General features: G+C 39.3%; 1 protein-coding gene across 1 annotated transcript in view; it reads right to left on the bottom strand.

The window, feature by feature from the left end:
* LAMA2 (laminin subunit alpha 2) overlaps positions 1-21,549 on the bottom strand; it is a 699,730-nt gene that overhangs the window by 402,283 nt on the left and 275,898 nt on the right. Inside the window, exons 8-9 of the mRNA XM_002690220.6 lie at positions 19,538-19,716; positions 13,376-13,475 (exon numbers count right to left, since the gene is read on the bottom strand). Coding sequence (XP_002690266.2) covers positions 13,376-13,475; positions 19,538-19,716 — 279 coding nt within the window. The remainder of the gene's footprint in view (positions 1-13,375; positions 13,476-19,537; positions 19,717-21,549) is intronic.

The following is a 21,549-nucleotide window of genomic DNA, read 5'->3' as shown; positions in this document are numbered from 1 at the left end:
TTAATCTTACCCAGTACTGGTCACACTGGAGACCTTAGGGACACCCAGCTCTAGTCTGGGCGTCCCAGGAGGTCGCTCTGCCTCGACCTGACTAGGGATCTGGTCCTCTAAATGTTGTCACGCTTCAACTTGCTCAGGGATCTGCCAGTCCAGGGGTCCCAGGAGGTTGAGATCCCTTGACCTGCCCAGGGACCCAATTCTCTGGAGGCCAACCTGCCTCGACCTGCCTGAGGATTTGTTTTCCAGGAGGCTATCATGGCTCAGCTTGCCTGGGGATCTGCACCCTGATCCGGGGACACCCGGCTCTCAGGTTGCAACAGTACTGGGTAGAATAAGCTTCAGAAAGACTCACCCCTAAGGAAGTCCACCCATGGAGAGGGAGGCAAAGGCCCAGGAAAGGGAGAAAAGGAAAGGGATAAGGCATGCCAAGGTGCTGGCCACCCTCCAGGGAAGCCCTATGGCAAACCCTGAGTCCCTGAAGGACAAGGAACGAGGCAAATGCTTAATCTGTAGACAGGCGGGGCATTGGGCCAAAGAGTGTCCAAACCATGACAAGTCTCCTAAAATGGTTTGCTACAAGTGCCATCAATTGGAACATTGGGCGGCAATGTCCCTGTGGGCAACTTGCTCTCGGGAGCCAAGAGCCTCAAGGGCAAACACCAAGCCTTCCCTCACAATGGTTCAACAGGACTGAAATGGCCCACTCCAGCCAACCTGCCTGTCACAGATAACCAGCATGGGGCTGGAGCCAAGGGTGCAACTGGATGTGGCAGGTAGGTCCAAGAACTCCTTGGTTGACACAGGGGCTACCTGCTCTGTCCTGACCTCCTACTCCGGAACCTTCTCCTCCCAAACCTGTACCATTGTGGGTGCTACAGGAAAAACAATTACTAAAAGATTCACCTGAGCACTTCTTTGTTGCTGGGATGGACAAATATTTTCCCACCAGTTTCTGGTAGTCCCTGAGAGTCCTACTCCCTTATTGGGAAGAGATATACTCACTAAACTGGGGACCACCCTTGTGATGGGAAGCTTTTCAGCCTCTAGAGCCCTAAAGCTTCTGGTTACTACTGAAGAACCCATTACACCCTCTCCAATAGAGAGGAACCAAAAACTATGGGAGGACAAAATTAACCCCCAGGTGTGGGACCAGGGGACTCCTGAATGAGCCCACCAAGGTGAACCAGTCATCATTGTCCTCTGAGATCCCACTCAGTTTCCTAACCAGAAACAATATCCCCTCAGAAGAGAAGCTCAGGAAGGACTACAACTTCTAATAAATAAATTCCTTTCCTGTGGGCTATTGGTCCCCACCAATTCGCTGTGTAACACCCCAATCCTCCCTGTAAAGAAAAAGGATGGAACCTGTCAAATAGTTCAAGATCTCCAAATCATAAATGAAGCTGTAGTCCCCCTCCATCCCACAACCCAATCCCTATGTAATCTTAGGAGAAATCCCACCCAGTGCCAAGTGGTTTACAGTCTTGGATCTCAAAGATGCATTCTTTTGCATACTACTGGCTAAAGAACACCAATATCATTCTGCCTTCAAGTGGGAGGCCCCAGGAGAAAAACACCAACAGATGACTTGGACAGTATTACCTCAGGGGTTCAGAGAGAGCGCTTACCTGTTTGGGCAGGCTCTTAGCCATGATCTCCTAGATCTGGACCTGGGACCTAACGGGAAAATGCTACAATACATAGATGACCTACTAATCTGCTTTCCAGATGAGAAAAATGCCCAACAACATGCAATTCAGGTTCTAAATTTTTTGGCAGAGAGGAGATATAAAGTCTCCCATGCTAAGGCACAGATGGTTGAGACAAAGGTCACTTACCTGGGAGATTACACTTGGGTCCAGGAGGCTATCCTCTGATCGGGTACAAGGAATCCTTCAGTTGCCCTCTCCTGACTTGAAAAGAATTGCGAGCTTTTCTAAGGCTAATTGGACACTGTAGAATCTGAATACCCAGCTATGGTCTAATTGCCCAGTCCTTATATGAAAACTTGAAGGGACAGGATGATTCAATCCCACTGACGTGGGGGACTCCTCAAAGAAGGCAGTCAGTTCAGTTCAGTCGCTCAGTCGTGTCTGACTCTTTGCGACCCCAGGAACTGCACCATGCCAGGTTTCCCCGTCCATCACCAACTTTCGGAGTCCACCCAAACCCATGTCCATTGTGTCGGGGATGCCATTCAACCATCTCATCCTCTGTCGTCCCCTTTTCCTCCTTCCCCCAATCTTTCCCAGCATCAGGGTCTTTCAAATGAGTCAGCTCTCTGCATCAGGTGGCCAAAGTATTGGACTTTCAGCTTCAACAACAGTCCCTCCAACACCCAGGACTGATCTCCTTTAGGATGGACTGGCTGGATCTCCTTGAAGTCCAAAAGACTCTCAGGAGTCTTCTCCAACACCACAGTTCAAAAGCATCAATTCTTCAGCGCTCAGCTTTCTTTAGAGTCCAGCTCTCACATCCATATATGGCTACTGGAAAAACTAGAGCCTTGACTAGATGGACCTTTGTTGGCAAAGTAATGTCTCTGCTTTTGAATATGCTGTTTAGGTTGGTCATAACTTTCCTTCCAAGGACCAAGCGTCTTTTTATTTAATGGCTGCAATCACCATCCACAGTGATTTTGGAGCCCAGAAAAATAAAATCAGCCACTGTTTCCACTGTTTCCCCATCTACTTGCCATGAAGTGACGGGACCGGATGCCATGATCTTAGTTTTCTGAACGTTGAGCTTTAGCCAACTTTTTCACTCTCTTTCACTTTCATTAAAAGGCTCTTTAGTTCTCCTTGACTTTCTGCCATAAGTGTTGTATCATCTCCATATCTGAGGTTATTGATATTTCTCCCGGCAATCTTGATTCCAGCTTGTGCTTCTTCCAGCCCAATGTTTCTCATGATGTACTCTGCATAGAAGTTAAATAAGCAGGGTGACAGTATACAGCCTTGAAGTACTCCTCTTCCTATTTGGAACCAGTCTGTTGTTCCATGTCCAGTTCTAACTGTTGCTTCCTGACCTGCATACAGATTTCTCAAGAGGCAGATCAGGTGGTCTGGTATTCCCATCTCTTTCAGAATTTTCCACAGTTTATTGTGATCCACACAGTCAAAGGTTTGGCATAGTCAATCAAGCAGAAATAGATGTTTTTCTGGAACCCTCTTGCTCTTTTGACGATCCAGCGGATGTTGGCAATTTGATCTCTGGTTCCTCTGCCTTTTTTAAAACCAGCTTGAACATCTGGAAGTTAACAGTTCACATACTGCTGAAGCCTGGCTTGGAGAATTTTGTGCATTACTTTATTAGTGTGAGAGATGAGTGCAATTGTGACGTAGTTTGAGCATTATTTTATATTACCTTTCTTTGGGATTGGAATGAAAACTGACCTTTTCCAGTCCTGTGGCCACTGCTGAGTTTTCCAAATTTGCTGATATATTGAGTGCAACACTTTCACAGCATCACCTTTTAGGATTTGAAATAGCTCAACTGGAAATCCAAAACAAGCCTTAACTAAAGCATCTGCCTTGAGGTTGCCAGACCCAGAAAAAGCATTCCAACTTTACGTCCACAAAAAAGAAGGAATAGCCTTGGGGAGTGTTAACTCAAAGTATGGGACCTGAGCCCCAGACTGTAGCTTATTTTCCAAGAGGCTAGACCCAACCGCCCAAGGCTGGCCTCCCTGCCTTCAAATCTTGCAGCTATTGCAATCCTGATAGAAGATGCTTTATAACTCTCTTTTGGGGGGCAAACTAACTGTTTTTACCCACCACAAGTGAAACAACTCCTAAATGGGAGAGGCCATTTATGAATGTCTGATCAAAGAATCCTCAGATATCAAGTAGTGCTGATGGAAAATCTAGGCCTCACTATATCCCCTTGTGAGATTCTTAATTCAGCCACCCTCCTGCCTACCCCCAAGGGCTCTCTCCTCTTTCATTCTTGCCTAGAAACCTTGGACTGCTGGACAAAATGCCGAGAGGGATTGTCAGAAGATCCTCTTACCAATCCTGAGAAAATCTGGCACACTGATGGAAGCAGCTTTGTCTTGGATAGAAAAAGAAGAGCCGGGTATGCAGCAGTCTCCAATTTTGAGGCCATAGAGGCTAAACCTTTGCCACCAGGTACTTCAGCCCAATTAGCTGAGCTCATAGCCCTGACTCAAGCTTTAGAGCTGGGAAAAGGAAAAAGAGTAGCCATTTACACTGACTCCAAGTATGCCTTTCTGGTGCTTCATGCACATGCTGCTATTTGGAAAGAAAGAGGCCACTTGACCACCCAAGAGTCCCCAATCAAATATGGTGACCAAATCCTTAGTCTCTTGGAGGCAGTTCATCTGCCAGCTGAGGTTTCAGTCTCCCACTGTAAAGGACACCAAAAAGGGAGCATGGAAGTGGCACGAGGTAACCAAGCAGCCAATCAGGAAGCTAAGCGAACAGCATTACAGAACCATGATCTAATATAGGGGTTGCCACCTTAGTTCCACAAACTAATTTTCCAGAAACTCCTTCATATACTGAAGGTGAGACTCTTAAAGCTAAGAGTGAGGACTTTCAAGAAGATCGCATGGGGTGGTTCCAAAAGGAGGGATTCCTTTTTCTGCCTGGAAACTTCCAATGGAAGTTGGTTAACTCCTTACATGCCACCACTCATTTAGGGGAAAAGGCCCTCCAAAGATTACTAGAAAAGTCCTTCAAAGGAACAGGCCTCCAAGCGACTATAAGATAAGTGGTTTCCTCTTGTACCACTTGCCAATTAATGCCCAAGGAGCTCAAAGACCCCAGCTGGCCCAGCCTGTCCCACGACGTGGGACCTACCCAGGAGAGAACTGGCAGATGGACTTCACCCAGATTCCAGTTTCTCAAGGGTATAAATACCTCTGAGTCATGATAGATACACTCACAGGATGGAGTGAAAGCTTTCCCACCTGGACTGAGATGGCTGAGGGGGTGGTAAAAACAACAACAACAACAAACTGCTCCATGAATTCATTCTGAGATTTGGTCTGTCCAGGTCATTACAAAATGACAATGGGACATCATTTACTTCTAAGGTCACCCAAGGGGTCTCTAAAGCATTGGGCATTACTCATTACCTCCATTGTGCCTGGAGGCCTCAGTCTTCAGAAAAAGTAGAAGGAGCCAACCAATTCTTAAAATCAGAAATAAAAAAGATAAACCAGGAGACCTCCCTGGGATGGAAGGAGGCTTTCCCAATAGCTCTCCTCTGCACCTGTATTGCCCCTAAGGAACAGGTTGGTCTTAGTTTTTATGAGATGCTATATGGGAGACCTTTTGTTTATGTCAATGACCTCCTCCTAGATCCAGAGGCTCAGATCCTCCAGTCTTATACCATGGCCATTGGGCAATTCCAACAGGATATACACTTATGCGGTGTCAACCAGAACCCCAAAGATTCAATAGAGTCACCATTATATGCTCCAGGGACTCAAGACCTAATTAAAGTCTGGAAAGATGGGTCCCCAAAGGCTTAACCCCAGGCTACATGGAAGGGCCCCTACCCTGTAATATTTTCTACCCCAATAGCAGTTAAGGTACTAGGACATAACTCCTGGGTTGACTATTCATGAGTCAAGCCATGGAAGAAAATGGAAGAGGACACTCAATACACCTGTGAGCCCCTGGGAGATCTCAGGTACCTATTCAGAACTACAAATGAGTGCCATTCTAATGAACACTCCCAAAATTAAGTTTCTGGGGTTAATATTTCTCAGGGAAGCTCTAAAGAGCCAACACAGCTTTGCAGGGGTTGTACTGCAAAACAGACAGGAGATAGATCTCCTGATCCCTGAACAAGGAGGGACTTGAGCCATCTTGAATGAGACGTTTGATTCTGGGTAAATACATCCAGCTAAATTAAAGAAAGTCTCACAGTCCTCAAGAGAAACATTCAGACCCTACAGGATCTCAAAGAATGAACTGGAGAGTTCTTGGGGTGGCTACAATCTTTCTTTGGGGGATTCTCCTGGTGAGGGGGGATTTGGAGTTGGCTAATGCCCCTACCTTGTTATCACCATATTGATGCGGCTTATGATTGCCCCATGTATTATCAATTGTCTAACCCATTTTGTCTCTGCCCAGGTCAACAAGCTACAACATGCAGTGCCAGTTCAACAAGGATTATAAAACAATAGCTGACCATGGAAAACATCACTCACCCTTAAATGGACACCACTACAAGGACTCTGAGACTTGAGACTCGCAAGAGGGTGAGGCCCAATGCCCCTTGCCATCCCAGTTCATCAGGAAGTAGCCAGAGAGACCTCGATGCCTCTATTCCCAAAGAATTAGGCCTCCCATCTCTTGAGCAGGTAATGCTAGGTAGTTAGAATAGGAAAATGGAGTCCAGAGTGGCAGTGGCTAAAAGACAACTAAGGAAAAAGCCCAAAAAATTAGCACAAAGGAGGGTCCAAGCACCAGAGTGAGGAACCCTGGTAAAACAAACAGCACTCCTGGCTAGCCCAATTTACATACGGCAAGCCCAGGGGGAGGAGAAAAAACATAAAAAGAGGAGCCAAAATTGGGCTGGGGGGCCTCTCTTCTCTTCGTATTTTTTGGGTCAGCATGCCCTCACGCCTCAAGGATGTATTTTCCTTTACTTTCTAAATAAAACTGAGCTGTAACTTGGAGCTATAACAGTGCTCCATTCAAGAGCTGTACACTGATCCATCTGAGAGCTGTAATGCTGGTCTGTCCATCAAATTTTTATTGCAACGAGACAGAACTGAGGAAACTACAAACTCCCCCAACAACGGGAAGAGGTCAAAGTATCAACATTAACAGAAGTTGAGAAGAAATTTATTCCAGCCTTTATGGATAACTACGGAGGATTCAACTTCTGTTGCAGAAAGTCACTGCAGATATGGTGGAAACAGCAAAAGAAGTAGAGCCTGAAAACAGGACTTAATTGCCACAATATGATGATAAATTTTAACAAATGCAAAGTTGCCTCTCCTGGATAAGGAAAGAAAGTGATTCCTTGGGATAGATTCTACTCCTGGTGAATATGTAGTGAAGACTATTGAACTGACAACAAATATTATGTAAACTTAGTTGATAAACTTAGTTGATATTAAGAAAAGGTGGCAAGAATGCACAGAAGAACTGTACAAAAAAGATCTTCATGACCAAGATAACCACAAAGATGTGACCACTCACCTAGAGCCAGACATCCTGGAATGTGAAGTCAAGTGGGCCTTACGAAGCATCACTATGAACAAAGCTAGTGGAGGTGATGGAATTCCAGTTGAGCTATTCCAAATCCTGAAAGATGATGCTGTGAAAGTGCTGCACTCAATATGCCAGCAAATTTGGAAAACTCAGCAGTGGCCACAGGACTGGAAAAGGTCAATTTTCATTCCAATCCCAAAGAAAGGCAATGCCTTTCTTCGGGAATGCTCAAACTACTGCACAATTGCACTCATCTCACACACTAGCAAATTAATGCTCAAAATTCTCCAAGCCAGGCTTCAGTAATACGTGAACCGTGAACTTCCAGATGTTCAAGCTGGTTTTAGAAAAGGCAGAGGAACCAGAGATCAAATTGCCAACATCTGCTGTTTCATGGAAAAAGCAAGAGAGTTCCAGAAAAACATCTATTCCTGCTTTATTGACTATGCCAAAACCTTTGACTGTATGGATCACAATAAACTGTGGAAAATTCTGAAAGAGACCACCTGACTTGCCTCTTGAGAAATCTGTATGTAGTCAGGAAGTAACAGAACTGGACATGGAACAACAAATAGGAAAAGGAGTACACCGAGGCTGTATATTGTCACCCTGCTTATTTAACTTCTATGCAGAGCACATTATGAGAAACGCTGGGCTGGAAGAAGCACAAGCTGGAATCAAGATTGCCAGGAGAAATATCAATAACCTCAGATATGCAGATGACACCACCCTTATGGCAGAAAGCAAAGAAGAACTAAAGACCCTCTTAATGAAAGTGAAAAAGGAGAGTGAAAATGTTGGCTTAAAGCTCAACATTAAGAAAACAAAGATCATGGCATCCAGTCCCATCACTTCATGGCAAATAGATGGGGAAACAGTGGAAACAGTGCCAGACTTTATTTTTTGGGGCTCCAAAATCACTGCAGATGCTGATTACAGCCATGAAATAAAAAGATGCTTACTCCTTGAAAGAAAATTTATGACCAACCTAGACAGCATATTAAAAAGCAGAGACATTACTTTGCCAACAAAGATCCATGTAGTCAAGGCTATGGTTTTTCCAGTAGTCATGTATGGATGTGAGAGTTGGACTATAAAGAAAGCTGAGCACTGAAGAATTGATGCTTCTGAACTGTGGTATTGGATAAGACTCTTGAGAGTCCCTTAGACTGAAAGGAGATCCAACCAGTCCATCCTAAAGGAAATCAGTCCTGAATGTTTATTGGAAGGACTGATGCTGAAGCTGAAACTCCAATATTTTGGCCACCTGATATGAAGATTCAAAAGCAGAGACATTACTTTGCCAACAAAGGTTCGTCTAGTCAAGGCTATGGTTTTTCCAGTGGTCATGTATGGATGTGAGAGTTGGACTGGGAAGAAGGCTGAGCACCAAAGAATTGATGCTTTTGAACTGTGGTGCTGGAGAAGACTCTTGAGAGTCCCTTGCACTGCAAGGAGATCCAACCAGTCCATTCTGAAGGAGATCAGCCCTGGGATTTCTTTGGAAGGAATGATGCTAAAGCTGAAACTCCAGTACTTTGGCCACCTGATGCGAAGAGTTGACTCATTGGAAAAGACTCTGATGCTGGGAGGGGTTGGGGGCAGGAGGAGAAGGGGACGACAGAGGATGAGATGGCTGGATGTCATCACTGACTCGATGGACGTGAGTCTGAGTCAACTTTGGGAGTTGGTGATGGACAGGGAGGCCTGGCATGCTGCTATTCACGGGGTCACAAAGAGTCGGACACGACTGAGCGACTGATCTGATCTGATGTGAAGAACTGACTCATTTGAAAAGACCCTGATGCTGGGAAAGATTGAGGGCAGGAGGAGAAAGGGATGACAGAGGATGATATGGTTGGATGGCATCACTGACTCAGTGGACATGAGTTTGGGTAAACTCCAGGAGCTGGTGATGGACAGGGAGGCCTTGCATACTGCAGTCCATGGAGTCACGAAGAGCTGGACATGACTGAGCGACTGAACTGACTGAATTGATCTGATAAAGCAGCCACAGGGTTTGAGAAGACTGACTCCAATTTTGAAAGATGTCTTATTGTGGATAAAATGCTATCAAACAGCATTACATGCTACAGAGAAATTGTTTTTGAAAGGATGTCAGTCAATGTAGCAAACATCATTATTTAGTTATAGTAAGAAATTGCCACAGCCATCCCAACTTTCAGCAACCACCACCCTGTAGCCATTGACCTAAAGGCAAGATCCTCCATCAGCAAAAAATTGCAGCTCACTACAGGATCAGATAATGGTTAGCATTTTTTAGCAAGAAAGTCTTTTTGAATTAAGGTATTGTATTTTTAGACATAATGCTATTACACACTTAATAGATTACCATATAATGTAAACATAACTTTAATATGCACTGGATAACCAAAAATTACTGGAACTTGCTTTATTACAGTGGTCTGGAACTGAACTTGTAATATCTCTGAGTTATGTCTGCATTGTTGAACATCAATAAATTTATTTTCTTAATCAGACATAGAAGTCAAATGAAAAAGACATCTGTTCACTTCAATAAAGGCCACAGAAACACTCCCCTCAATTAATATTTATTTCTGATATTAAAATCTCCAGACCTCAAGACTAAACAGAGAAATAACTTTGTGATAAAAAATGTCTATTTCAATGTTTGTTTCTGAAAGTACTACTACAAACTAAATGTCTTGTTCAGAACACTTGACTGTGCAGGTTGAAATTGGCAGACAGATATATATATATATATATATATATATATATATATAATGATTGTGCTGTTATGAAGCAGAGAAATCCCTTGGAAGAAGAAACTATAATTATTTTCTAGAGTAGTAAGCCATTTCTTAAACCAGTGCCTTTCCTGCTGCTGCTGCTGCTAAGTCGCTTCAGTCGTGTCCGACTCTGTGTGACCCCATAGACAGCAGCCCACCAGGCTCCGCCGTCCCTGGGATTCTGCAGGCAAGAACACTGGAGTGGCTTGCCATTTCCTTCTCCAGTGCATCAAAGTGAAAAGTGAAAGTGAAGTCACTCAGTCGTGTCCGACTCTTCGAGACCCCATGGACTGCAGCCTACCAGGCTCCTCTGCCCTTGGGATTTTCCAGGCAAGAGTACTGGTTGGGTTGCCATTGCCTTTTCCGAGTGTCTTTCCTCAAGTTGATTAATTCTGATTAAGTAGTCTAGAGTGTGGAGCATGGTTTTATTGAACAAAAGACAAATTCTAGATACTACTCAAGGTAGGATGACATATCAGAGAACTTTACATATAAACTCAAGACTCCTGAAAGGGTAAACTAGGAAATACACATGTGTGCATACACACACACACACACACTCACACACACACATACACACACACACACAGTTAGGAAAAACACAGAAAACAAGGCCCAGATAAACACTTACCAAAAAATCAAACTGCAGAATCAAATAGATAGCAGAGAGTACTACTAACATATACAAATTGTAAAATAAACATACATATTTCCTCTCTTATCTGTAGTTTCACTTTTCATGGTTTCAGTTAACCTGTGATCAACCCCAGTTGAAAAATATCAAATGGAAAATTCCAGAAATAAACAATTCATTACTTTTGCATTCTGAGTAAGTGATGAAATGTTGCATCATCCCACTCTGTCCTGCCCAGGACATGAGCCATCGCTTTTTCCAGTAGATCCCATCCCACTGATCACTTAGAAAGCCATCTTGTTTCTCAGATTGGCTGTCAAGGTATTGCCGTGCTTGTGTTCAAGTAATCCTTGAGATGATGGATGTTCACTAAACTTATTGTGGTAAGCATGAAAGTCAAATCATCATGTTGAATATTTTAAACTTACACAGCGAAAGTGAAAGTCGCTCAGTTGTGTCCAATTCTTTGCGACCCCATGGACTATACAGTCCATGGAATTCTTCAGACCAGAATACTGGAGTGGGTAGTCTTTCCCTTCTCCAGGGGAACTTCCCAACCCAGGGATCAAACCCAGGTCTCCCGTTGCAGGTGGATTCTTTACCAACTGAGCCGCAAGGGAAGCCCAAGCTTACACAGTGCTGTATGTCAATTATATTGCAATAAAACTGGAAGAATTGAAAGAAATAAGAGCTAAAGAAATAAATAATTTTCTTATTTTGGAGTAGATAAGAATTTGAAGATTATAAAGTGAAGTGAATTCGCTCAGTTGTGTCCGACTCTTTGTGACCCCATGGACTGTAGTCTACCAGGCTTCTCTGTCCATGGGATTTTCCAGGCAAGAGTACTGGAGTGGATTGCCATTTCCTTCTCCAGGGAAGATTATAAAGGCACATAAGAAATTCAATAAAAAAATTAATATGTATTGTGATTTTAACATAATGTCATTATTATAGCTAAAGTGAGTTTTCTGAATTTTGGTACTGCTGCTGCTAAGTCACTTCAGTTGTGTCCGACTCTGTGTGACCCCATAGACGGCAGCCCACCAGGCTCCCCCGTCCCTGGGATTCTGCAGGCAAGAACACTGGAGTGGGTTGCCATTTCCTTCTCCAATGCATGAAAGTGAAAAGGGAAAGTCAAGTCACTCAGTCATGTCCGACCCTCAGCAACCCCATAGACTGCAGCCTACCAGGCTCCTCCATCCGTGGGATTTTTCAGGCAAGAGTACTGGAGTGGGGTGCCATTGCCTTCTCCAATTTTGGTACATTACTCTATAAAAAATTTTAAATTGTGATTACATTTGGAAATGAGACTAGGGTTGAATAGGTTAAAGAGGACAGTATTTGCTATCTACTTTATTCCGTTTGTACTGTTAAAATTTTAGTTGACCATGTGTTGTTTTCCTAGTAACTGAAAAATCACTGTATTGTACAACTGTAACATATATAATATTGTACATCAACTATACCTCAATTTGAAAAAAAAGAATTTAGATCTCAGAGGGAAAAATAAATGAAAAATATTTTATATACAAAGATCTTCATCATATATTCGTTAAAATATACAAAATTTGGAAACAATCTTAATATCTTTCAGAGTTGAGGACTGTTATTTAGGAGCTAAAACCAAATTTCAGAGAAATATGAACAGATATGGGGAAAAAGTCACCATCTAAAGTTAACACACAAATGTTAATAATAGTATTTGAGTTACCACTGCACTGAATGCCCATTTTTCTACTTTTCTACATTTTTTAAATCACTTTTTCAACAGCAGAATACTTACTGTTTAAACTCAGGGAATAAAATTAAATTATCTTAAAAATAATGTGATTTAGTTATTATCATAAAGAGATAAGGAACCATAAAATAAAAAATGATACCAATAATTCACCAGTAGGATTTTTAAATAATCATTTTTTAATCTTTTAAGATTTAAGAGTCTAAGGCCTAAATACATAATCATATAGCTTTGTAAAGAAAGCAGGTAAGTTAAACTGTCAAAGAAATGTTGCCAGCCTTTTAACTCAAAAGTCTTTGGGGGAAAAGCCTATACAATAGCCATGATTTATTTTAGTCTTCGCACAGGATAGAAGAACCCAGTCTTCTAAATATAAAGAAACAGTTCCAGATATATTCTATGAATTTTCTACATAACCTTGGCAAGCAACTTTCCTGGAAGTAGCTTGTAAACATTTTTACATCCAGGAGTTATTTTGGCATTTGATTCCTTAATGTTTGGAGTTCACCATGAATTTCAATCGTCAAAGCAGGTATTAGCTTAAATTAATGTCGGCCTCTTTTCCTTCATGAACTCATTCCTACTGCCTTTTATAGTGCTTTATGCACACTTCTTGTTTTCTATATTATTAACTACATCTCAGTCTGTGATCTCATCTATTCGCTCTTCCTTTGTAGCACACACATCCCTCAAGGATCACTGTCATTTCACCCCAGAAACCATACCAGCTACAAAGTAATCTAATAAATAACAAAACATCAAAAGGTTCATACACCACAGATCTATAATTGACTAGAAGGTTTATGTGTGTGTGTATATGTGTATATATATATATATATATATACACACACATACACGGAGGTATGTAAATATATGCATATACATGTATAACTAATGTAAAACAATTCAACTCTTTTTGCTTTTAAGGTATAATTAAACATAAACATAATTATTGAGATGTAAGAGTTGGATATGACTGAGCAACTAACATTTTTTCACTTTCAATCAGAACAATGGCCCTCCACCAAATTCTCACCTCGTCGAGCATGTTTTTCATCCTTGACACAGACTTCATTTAAGGAACCAACTGGATCACAGTGGCATGGCTGGCATGGTCTTGGATAATTTGGAGATACCTAACAAAAATATTAAATTGCTTTAAGTCAACTGTAATAAAAACACTAATACTTTTTGATCCAGTAAGCCTTAGAGGTCATTTTAATGATATATAGTAAAACATTATATTGATAAAATGATAATATAAGAAAATTCTTTATTTTCCCAATTTAATGATATGCAATAAGAAACTATATTGAGAAAATAATAACATAAGAAAATGTCTTTACTATATTTTCAAAATTGCTAGAATCCATTTCTTCTAAGTGGACATATAGAAGTAAAGAGAATAATATAATAAACTCCTATGTAACTGTTACCTAGATTCAATGATTACCAGGATTTTACCACATAACTTTCATCATGCTTTATTCTTTGCTAAAATTTTAAAGAAAATCCCAAATAGTTTTTTAATCTCTACATATTTTAGAATGTACCTCTTTCTTTTATAATCACAATTATCATCATAGAAACAAAATATCAATGTTTGCTTATATAGAAAATGTAAGAGAAATACACATTCCATGATAAAATCTTCCTTACTTTTTTGTTTTATTACAATGTAGTTCAAATTTGGTAATTTTCCCCCAAATTTTTAATGTTCAAAACCTTTTTCACATTGATCACAATATAACTAATTAAATTTGGTGCTTGAGAAAAGGTAATCTTAAATATCGATGTTAAAATTTTGATTTTCTCAGGAGTGAGCATAATCTGGGGTGAGGAATGTAGATTCTATAATTAGGAAGCCTTGAGCTCACATTCCATTGTGGACACTTACTGGCTATGCAGTCTTCTGCACCTTACTTTCTGGTAATATGAGATTAATAATAGCAATCATAGTGATGTTATTAAATTAAAATTAAGAGGAATAACAGAAACTATCTCATAAGATTTCTCACATATATAAAATAATACATGTAGCTTTTAACATTAGAATATTTTAATTAAATAAACCTAGACTGTGCCAATGTACCATACATAAAACATTTATTTTCTAGATGTAATAGGATAAGAATAAAAAAGCAACTAAATTTGTTTGCCTAGGAAATACTAAAATACTGCTGAATATACATATAATTATGTATATAAGCTATTTCCTATAAAATATTGCTTTTTTTTTTTTGATGTGGACCATCTTTAAAGTCTTTTTAAAATTTGTTATAGTATTACTTCTGTTTCATGTTTTGGTTTTTTGGCCAGAAGCCATGTGGAATCCTAGTTCCCTGATCAGGGATTGAACTTGCAACCCCTGCAGGGCCAGGCGGCAAAGTCTTAACCACTGAACCACCAGGGAAGTCCCCAAATACAGTTTACATATATATATATATATATATATATATATGTCTAGATTTAATTTATAATGAAAACTTGATTGTTAATAAGTCAAAGTATCATAAGCAGAAAAATATTTACATGTCTGATAGAATTTAATCTTCTAAGTCCATAGATCTGTTTCAAAATCATTATTTAACACTCATTCATTTACTTTCTATTGTGAAGAAAGGATCATGCAAAGCCCAGATAGGTAAGGCCTGCTTTCTGAGTTAAAGAAGCTTACTGGAAAAGCAGACTTGAAAGATATTGATTAAATAGAATGTGCCGAGTGATAAAATAGACACAGAGAAGAGAGTTCTGGAGCAGAAGAGGAAGTAGTAAGAACATAATGAAGACAAGCAACGTTTCACAGAAAAAGTAACTTTTAGACTAGAGCTTGAGGTGAGTAGCAATTTGAGGGCAGAACTGGGAGAAGGACTTTCTAACCAAGAGAAAACCGCAACACCAAAAAAAAAAAAAAAAACAAAAACAACAAAACACCTCTTTGGGGATATATAGCAATAAATTTCTTTAGGATAAATTCTTAGCTTTTATGAATATGATTTATGATTCCAATGATGAGCTTGAGTAAACCAAAACCTCTTAATTTATTATCCTTCCTTACAGTAATTGGGAAAATCTGCTTGAATCAGATTGCTGATCAGGAGAACTTCCAGCGAACCCTCCTACACTGTTGGTGGGAATGTAAATTGGTACAACCACTATGGAGAACAGTATGGAGGTTCCTTAAAAAACTAAAATTAGAGCTACCAGATGACCCTGAAATCCCACTCCTGGGCATACATCCAGAGAAAAACATGATCCGAAAGGATACATGCACCCCTTATTGCAGGATCACTAACAAGAGCCAAGACATGGAAGCAACCTAAATTTCCATCAACAGAGGAATGGATAAAGAAAATCTGGTACATATATACAATGGAATATTACTCAATTATTAAAAAGATTGAAATAATGCCATTTGCAGCAACATGGACCTAGAGAATGTCATACTGAATGAAGTAAGTCTGACAGAAGAATAAGAAACGTTGTATGACATCCCTTATATGTGGAATCTAAAAAGAAATGATACAAAGGAAACCTTCTAACATAAGATATTCTATAAATATATCTATTTTATGCTTTATTTTTAATTTTACTAAAATAATAAGATTACTAATTCTCAAAGTAAACATGGCCATAAGCATATATATATACATATATGTTTTAATTGTTAAATATATGTACTTAGTAGATATACCTAAAATTAGATTTTAGGGCAATAATTTTTAATAATGCAGATATATGTTTTTAAGATATAAAATTTACAGTGTACAAAAATTTTATTTCTATATCTTCATAAAAACATAAGGAATTTTCACCCAAATACTAAACACTTGAAATAGATGAATTTTTAGCACAAAATATAGCATACATATTTTTATGTGCTAAAGTATAAAATTCTAGATTCAGATTCACTTAATAAGTTGTATTAAAAACTTGATCAAGCTTCCAGTTTTAATAATGGCAGAGTGTCTTTAATAGGTCCAACACATCCTAAAATGACAATGATGAATTCTGGACAAATATAAAAAATCAAATATTTGAGGGCTTGGAAGAATAATCAAGAGCATGCATAAATTAGAAGGATTTGAGATTTGAAAGAAAAAACACACTAGATAAGATTCATGTTCTTATAAGGGTAACAACAAAATCTACATATCAATACCCCTCCATTCTTAACTGATTCCTTAATTGCACATTAATTCTGGGGACTCCAAGGGGTCCACCCGAAGCAACAGCAGGAAAGCCGAATGACCTGAATAGACTTTCTAGTCTACATGATATAATCTAAATAGAAATTAGTTTATCAACCAAGAAAGGTTAGATACATACCTTTAGTTTTCTATTAATCTGCTCTAGAGAAGTATAAAAGCAAGCCTCCAGTTTCATAGTGATTAGTCAGTAAGCGGACTACAAACTGAAACAAAATCCAAAAATCTTCAGAAGAAGATAACAGAATCGTTTGTCACTACAATGTATCAACCAAAATTTCCTGTGTTAATCATGAATTACTAGACATGAGGAGAAAAACTAAGGCATGGTCCTTATTCAAGAAAAAAAAACAGGTCAACAAAAACAGTGAGGTGCCCCAAGTATTAATAGACAAAGACTTGTATAGGTCTCTAGATATGCTGAAGAGCATAAAGGTTTATAATGAGTGAATACATGATTTTTTTTCAGCAGAGTGGAGGAAACTATAAAAAAAACATAAGTAGTCTATAAAGCTGAAAAATTAACTGGATATGCTTAGCAACAGATAACTGATGGCATGCAGAAAAGTAGTATAGCTGATTACAGATAAATAGAAATTATCCAATCTGAAGCACAAAGAAAGAAAAAAAAATTATTACAGCCTCAGTAACCTATAGGCACAGTCCAGCAACCTAGACTGTATGTAGCTGGAGTCACAAAAGGATGAGAGCACAGTTCAAAAAAAAATATGTAAGGAGATAATGGCCTAAAATGTCCAAAATGCAGCAATCTCAATTTATAACTACAAGAAGTTTAGTAACCAAGAATATAAGCACAAAGAAAGCCACATTTAGACAAACATGGTCTAACCAAGATTGGAAAACTTTTTCTGTAAAATTAGAGAGTAACATTGTAGGTTTTGTAAGTCACCTAAGGTCTGTTTCTTCTTCTACTCCCCTTCCTCACCTCCTCCTCTTCCTCCTAGCTTTTGATCCATCTTATTCTTGCTCTTCTTCTTAATTGGGGTTTTCTTTTTCTTCTCGCTCCATCTCCTTTCCCTTTCCCTTCATTTCCTCCTCCCCTCCTCCTCCTCCTCCCTCTCTTTTTAAAATAAGTATTTACAAATATAAAGAAAAAAATTTTTGTTTTTTGCAGGCCATACAAATATAGGCCATGGGTCAAATTTTATCTAGGGGCCATAATTTACCAATACATGGTTAGTTTGCTAAAAGATAAATATAAAGAGTATATCTTGAAATCAGTTAGAGAAGATAGACATCTTACATACAGAAGAACAAAAATACAAATGATGGCTGCCTTCTCATAAGAATAAATGAAATCCAAAAAAGACCATAATACATTGAGTACAGGGCTATAACAAGTTCCCTCCCAGTTCTGTCTACTTATTTAGCTGCACTGTGTTTCTTAGTGATTACATCTATAAAAATGAAAACAAAATATAAAGTTTCCATTTTAATAATAAGTAATATTCATACATGGGACTTTCCTGGTTGCTCAGATGGTAAAGAATCTGCCTGCAATGTGGGAGACCTGGCTTTGATCCCTGTGTCAGGAAGATCCCCTGGAGAAGAGAATGGCAACCTACTCCAGTATGCTTGCCTGGATAACTCCATGGACAGAGGAGCCTGGAGGGATATAGTCCATGGGCTCGCAAAGAGTTGGACACAACTGAGTGACTAACACTAACCACTGGATTACTTAATAAAGCCCAAATACTTAGAAGCTAAACAACAGACAACAAATCACAATGTGAATAAAAACTTATTTTAAATAAATTGTAATGATGTGCATAAAGTATTTCTGAAGTCATGGGAACCAGCTAGTCGTGTAGACAGTGTGCTGTTAGCACAAGATGGAAAAACAAACCCATGGAATAGAACTGGGGCTCCAGATGTTAACCCAAATGATCGACTTATTTTCAAAAAATGGCTCAAAACAATTTGAAAGAGAAAAAAAGTGTTTTTCAAAAAATGGTGCTGGAACAACAGGTGAAGCATGTAGATCTCAATCATTACTTCACACAAAGATTTACTTGAGATGGGCTACAGCCCTAAAACAAAATTATGACTTTTCTAGAATTAAAAAGAAAAATTTTGAAGAAACACTTCACAAGAGAGGATACAGAATAGCCAGCAGGCACTTAGAAATTTAGTCCAAAAAAAACTGCTGTAAATTCATAAAAGATGTGCTGTAGCACTCAGCATTGACAGGACTGACTTAGTGGCTGCCTAGTACTGACCTGCCAGACCCACTACACCCACATCCACTAGGAGGACTACTTCAAAAAGATAGTCCAGACCAAATGTTAGAGATGGAAGAAGTAGAACTCACACATATTTCTGGTGAACATGTAAAATAGTATCATTAACTTGATGAAACATTGGCAGTATCTTATAAAGTCAAACATACATCTATTCTATGAAACTATTATACTCCTAGACACTTATGCAAGGTTAATAACACATGACCACAAAAAGACTCTTATAAAATTGATTTGCAGGAACTAACCAAAAACTGGAAATGACCCAAATATATAGGAGAATGGATTTAAAATTAAGATACATTCATGCAGAGGGCTACTCCTTAGCATTTTTTAAAAAAGAAATACAATTGGTGTGTACAACATGGGTAAATTTAAACCTGTTACATTGAGTGAAAGGAAGACCAAAAATTTTGTGAACTTACGATTTCATTTTTAGAAAATTCACTAAGAGGCAAAACTAATTTATGCTACAAAAATCAGAACAAAGTTTGCCTGGGGGTAAGGATTGACTGGAATGAGTCACCATGGGACTTTCTGGAGAGATGGAAATATTTTATATCACATCCTCAATGATTTATATCAGCTTCTATTATGAAATATTTCTAGTCACCTTTGAGATTTGAAGTCCAACTATTTAAAGAAGCAATCACAATTATTTTTCCCTGTAATACACCTCAGTCTGAAAAATCCAAAATAATACTTCATGAAAGAAAAAGCATACGTTACCCCTTTGGGTCTGAAGAAACCATCAATGCATGTCTCACAGTTTATACCAGCAGTGTTTCGAGTACAGTTAATACACACACCCCCTCCAATGTACTTTCCATGTATATTTAAACTCCTATTTCTTCTGGCAACATTTTCATCATAATAGCATTCTTCAGCTTTCCCATGACAATTGCAGGCTGCATTAGGGAAAAATAAATTCATAAACTTTCAGATATATATAAAAATAATTTTTGTTACATAAGAGATTTCTATACCATATGGTAAATTATATTACATTATATGTATATACATACAAAGCCAATATGCCTAGAAAGTACATGAATCTATTAGATAAATTAATAAATATATATTAATGGAACTTAAAACATATAAATTAAACAATGAAATTGCCAATATTTGACTGATTTTTATCTTACAAAACTGATATTTCATATAATTCAACCTATAGCTTCCTATTACAACAAACAGATTATTATTGAAGTATGACACTGAATAATTAACATTTGCATAATCTGTGATGAATAATTACTATATGTGAATCTCTGTATTAGATCCTATGGGTAAAGAAGGATGTTTAGTGTATGTACATTTGATCTTTGAATATCACAGGGATTAAGGGTGTCAACCCTTTGCACAATTTAAAACTGGAGTATAACTTTGCAGTCAGCCCTTCCCGTTCTTGGTTTCTCATTCCCCAGTTCGACCAACTGAAGATTGTGTAGCACTGCAGCTCTGTTGTCTGCATTTAGGGAAAAAAAACCACCTATAACTTGTAAAGCAGGCTTAGATATAATACAGTCAGTAAAGAATCTACCTGCAATGCAGGAGACCTGGGTTCAATCCCTATGTCAGGCAAATCCCCTGTAGAAGGAAACAGCAACCCTCTCCAGTATTCTTGCCTGGAAAATCCAAGGGACAGAGAGGCCTGGCAGGCTACAGTCCACAGGGTTGCAAGAGTCGGACACGACTTACCAACTAAACCATAACTTGTAAAAAGTCACGAGATCAGAATTGTAAGCCAGACTCTGAAGTTAGGCTCCAGAGTCTTAGGGTCAATCTCTATCACAATCCCTTCAAGTTATCTAATAAGAGAGAAAAGATGTGCAATTAGTGCAAAGTAATCAGAGAAGGCAATGGCAACCCACTCCAGTACTCTTGCTTGGAGAATCCCACGGGCGGAGGAGCCTGGTAGGCTGCAGTCCATGGGGTCACTGAGAGTCGGACACGACTGAGCGACTTCACTTTCACTTTTCACTTCCATGCATTGGAGAAGGCAATGGCAACCCACTCCAGTGTTCTTGCCTGGAGAATCCCAGGGACGGGGGAGCCTGTTGGGCTGCTGTCTATGGGGTCGCACAGAGTCGGACACGACTGAAGCGACTTAGCAGCAGCAGCAGCAGCAATCAGGACAAGAGGAGAGCTTTGTTCAGTGATGAGATTATGCTATTTTGTGCCAGTCGTGGATTTGGGTATCCTCTTTTCATTCATGTCCAACTCTTTGTGACCCTATGGACCATAGCCCGAGAGGCTCCTCTGTCCATGGGATTCTTCAGGCAAGAATACTGGAGTGGGTGGCCGTGTCCTCCTCCAGGGGATCTTCCCAACCCAGAGAGTGAACCTGGGTCTCTTAATGTCCCCTTCATTGGCAGATGGATTTTTTACCACTAGTGTCACCTGGAAAGCCCATAAATATCAGTAGCAGGTCACAAAAGAGTCGGACTCCACTTAGTGATTAAACAACTAAGGACAAGGCTTATAAGAGGTCCTACAGAGAAATCGAGTACATCTACAGATTAAATTCCTGCAAGTACAATTTCTAGTCAGGGGCTAGAATTTTAATTTTAATTAACTTGAAAATTTTCTCTCTAAAAATTCTATATTGGATTACTTTCCCTCCAACAGACATATTAAAACTGATCCCCTACAGCCTCACCTACACTGTGTATTATCAACATTTTTAATTCAGCTCCTAGACATAGTATACATTTAAACATATGTTGAGTGAATGA

The sequence above is a fragment of the Bos taurus genome, chromosome 9, assembly GCF_002263795.3.
Source record: "Bos taurus isolate L1 Dominette 01449 registration number 42190680 breed Hereford chromosome 9, ARS-UCD2.0, whole genome shotgun sequence".
NCBI classification, from domain to species: domain Eukaryota; kingdom Metazoa; phylum Chordata; class Mammalia; order Artiodactyla; family Bovidae; genus Bos; species Bos taurus.
This window is presented reverse-complemented; position numbering and strand designations above follow the sequence as displayed.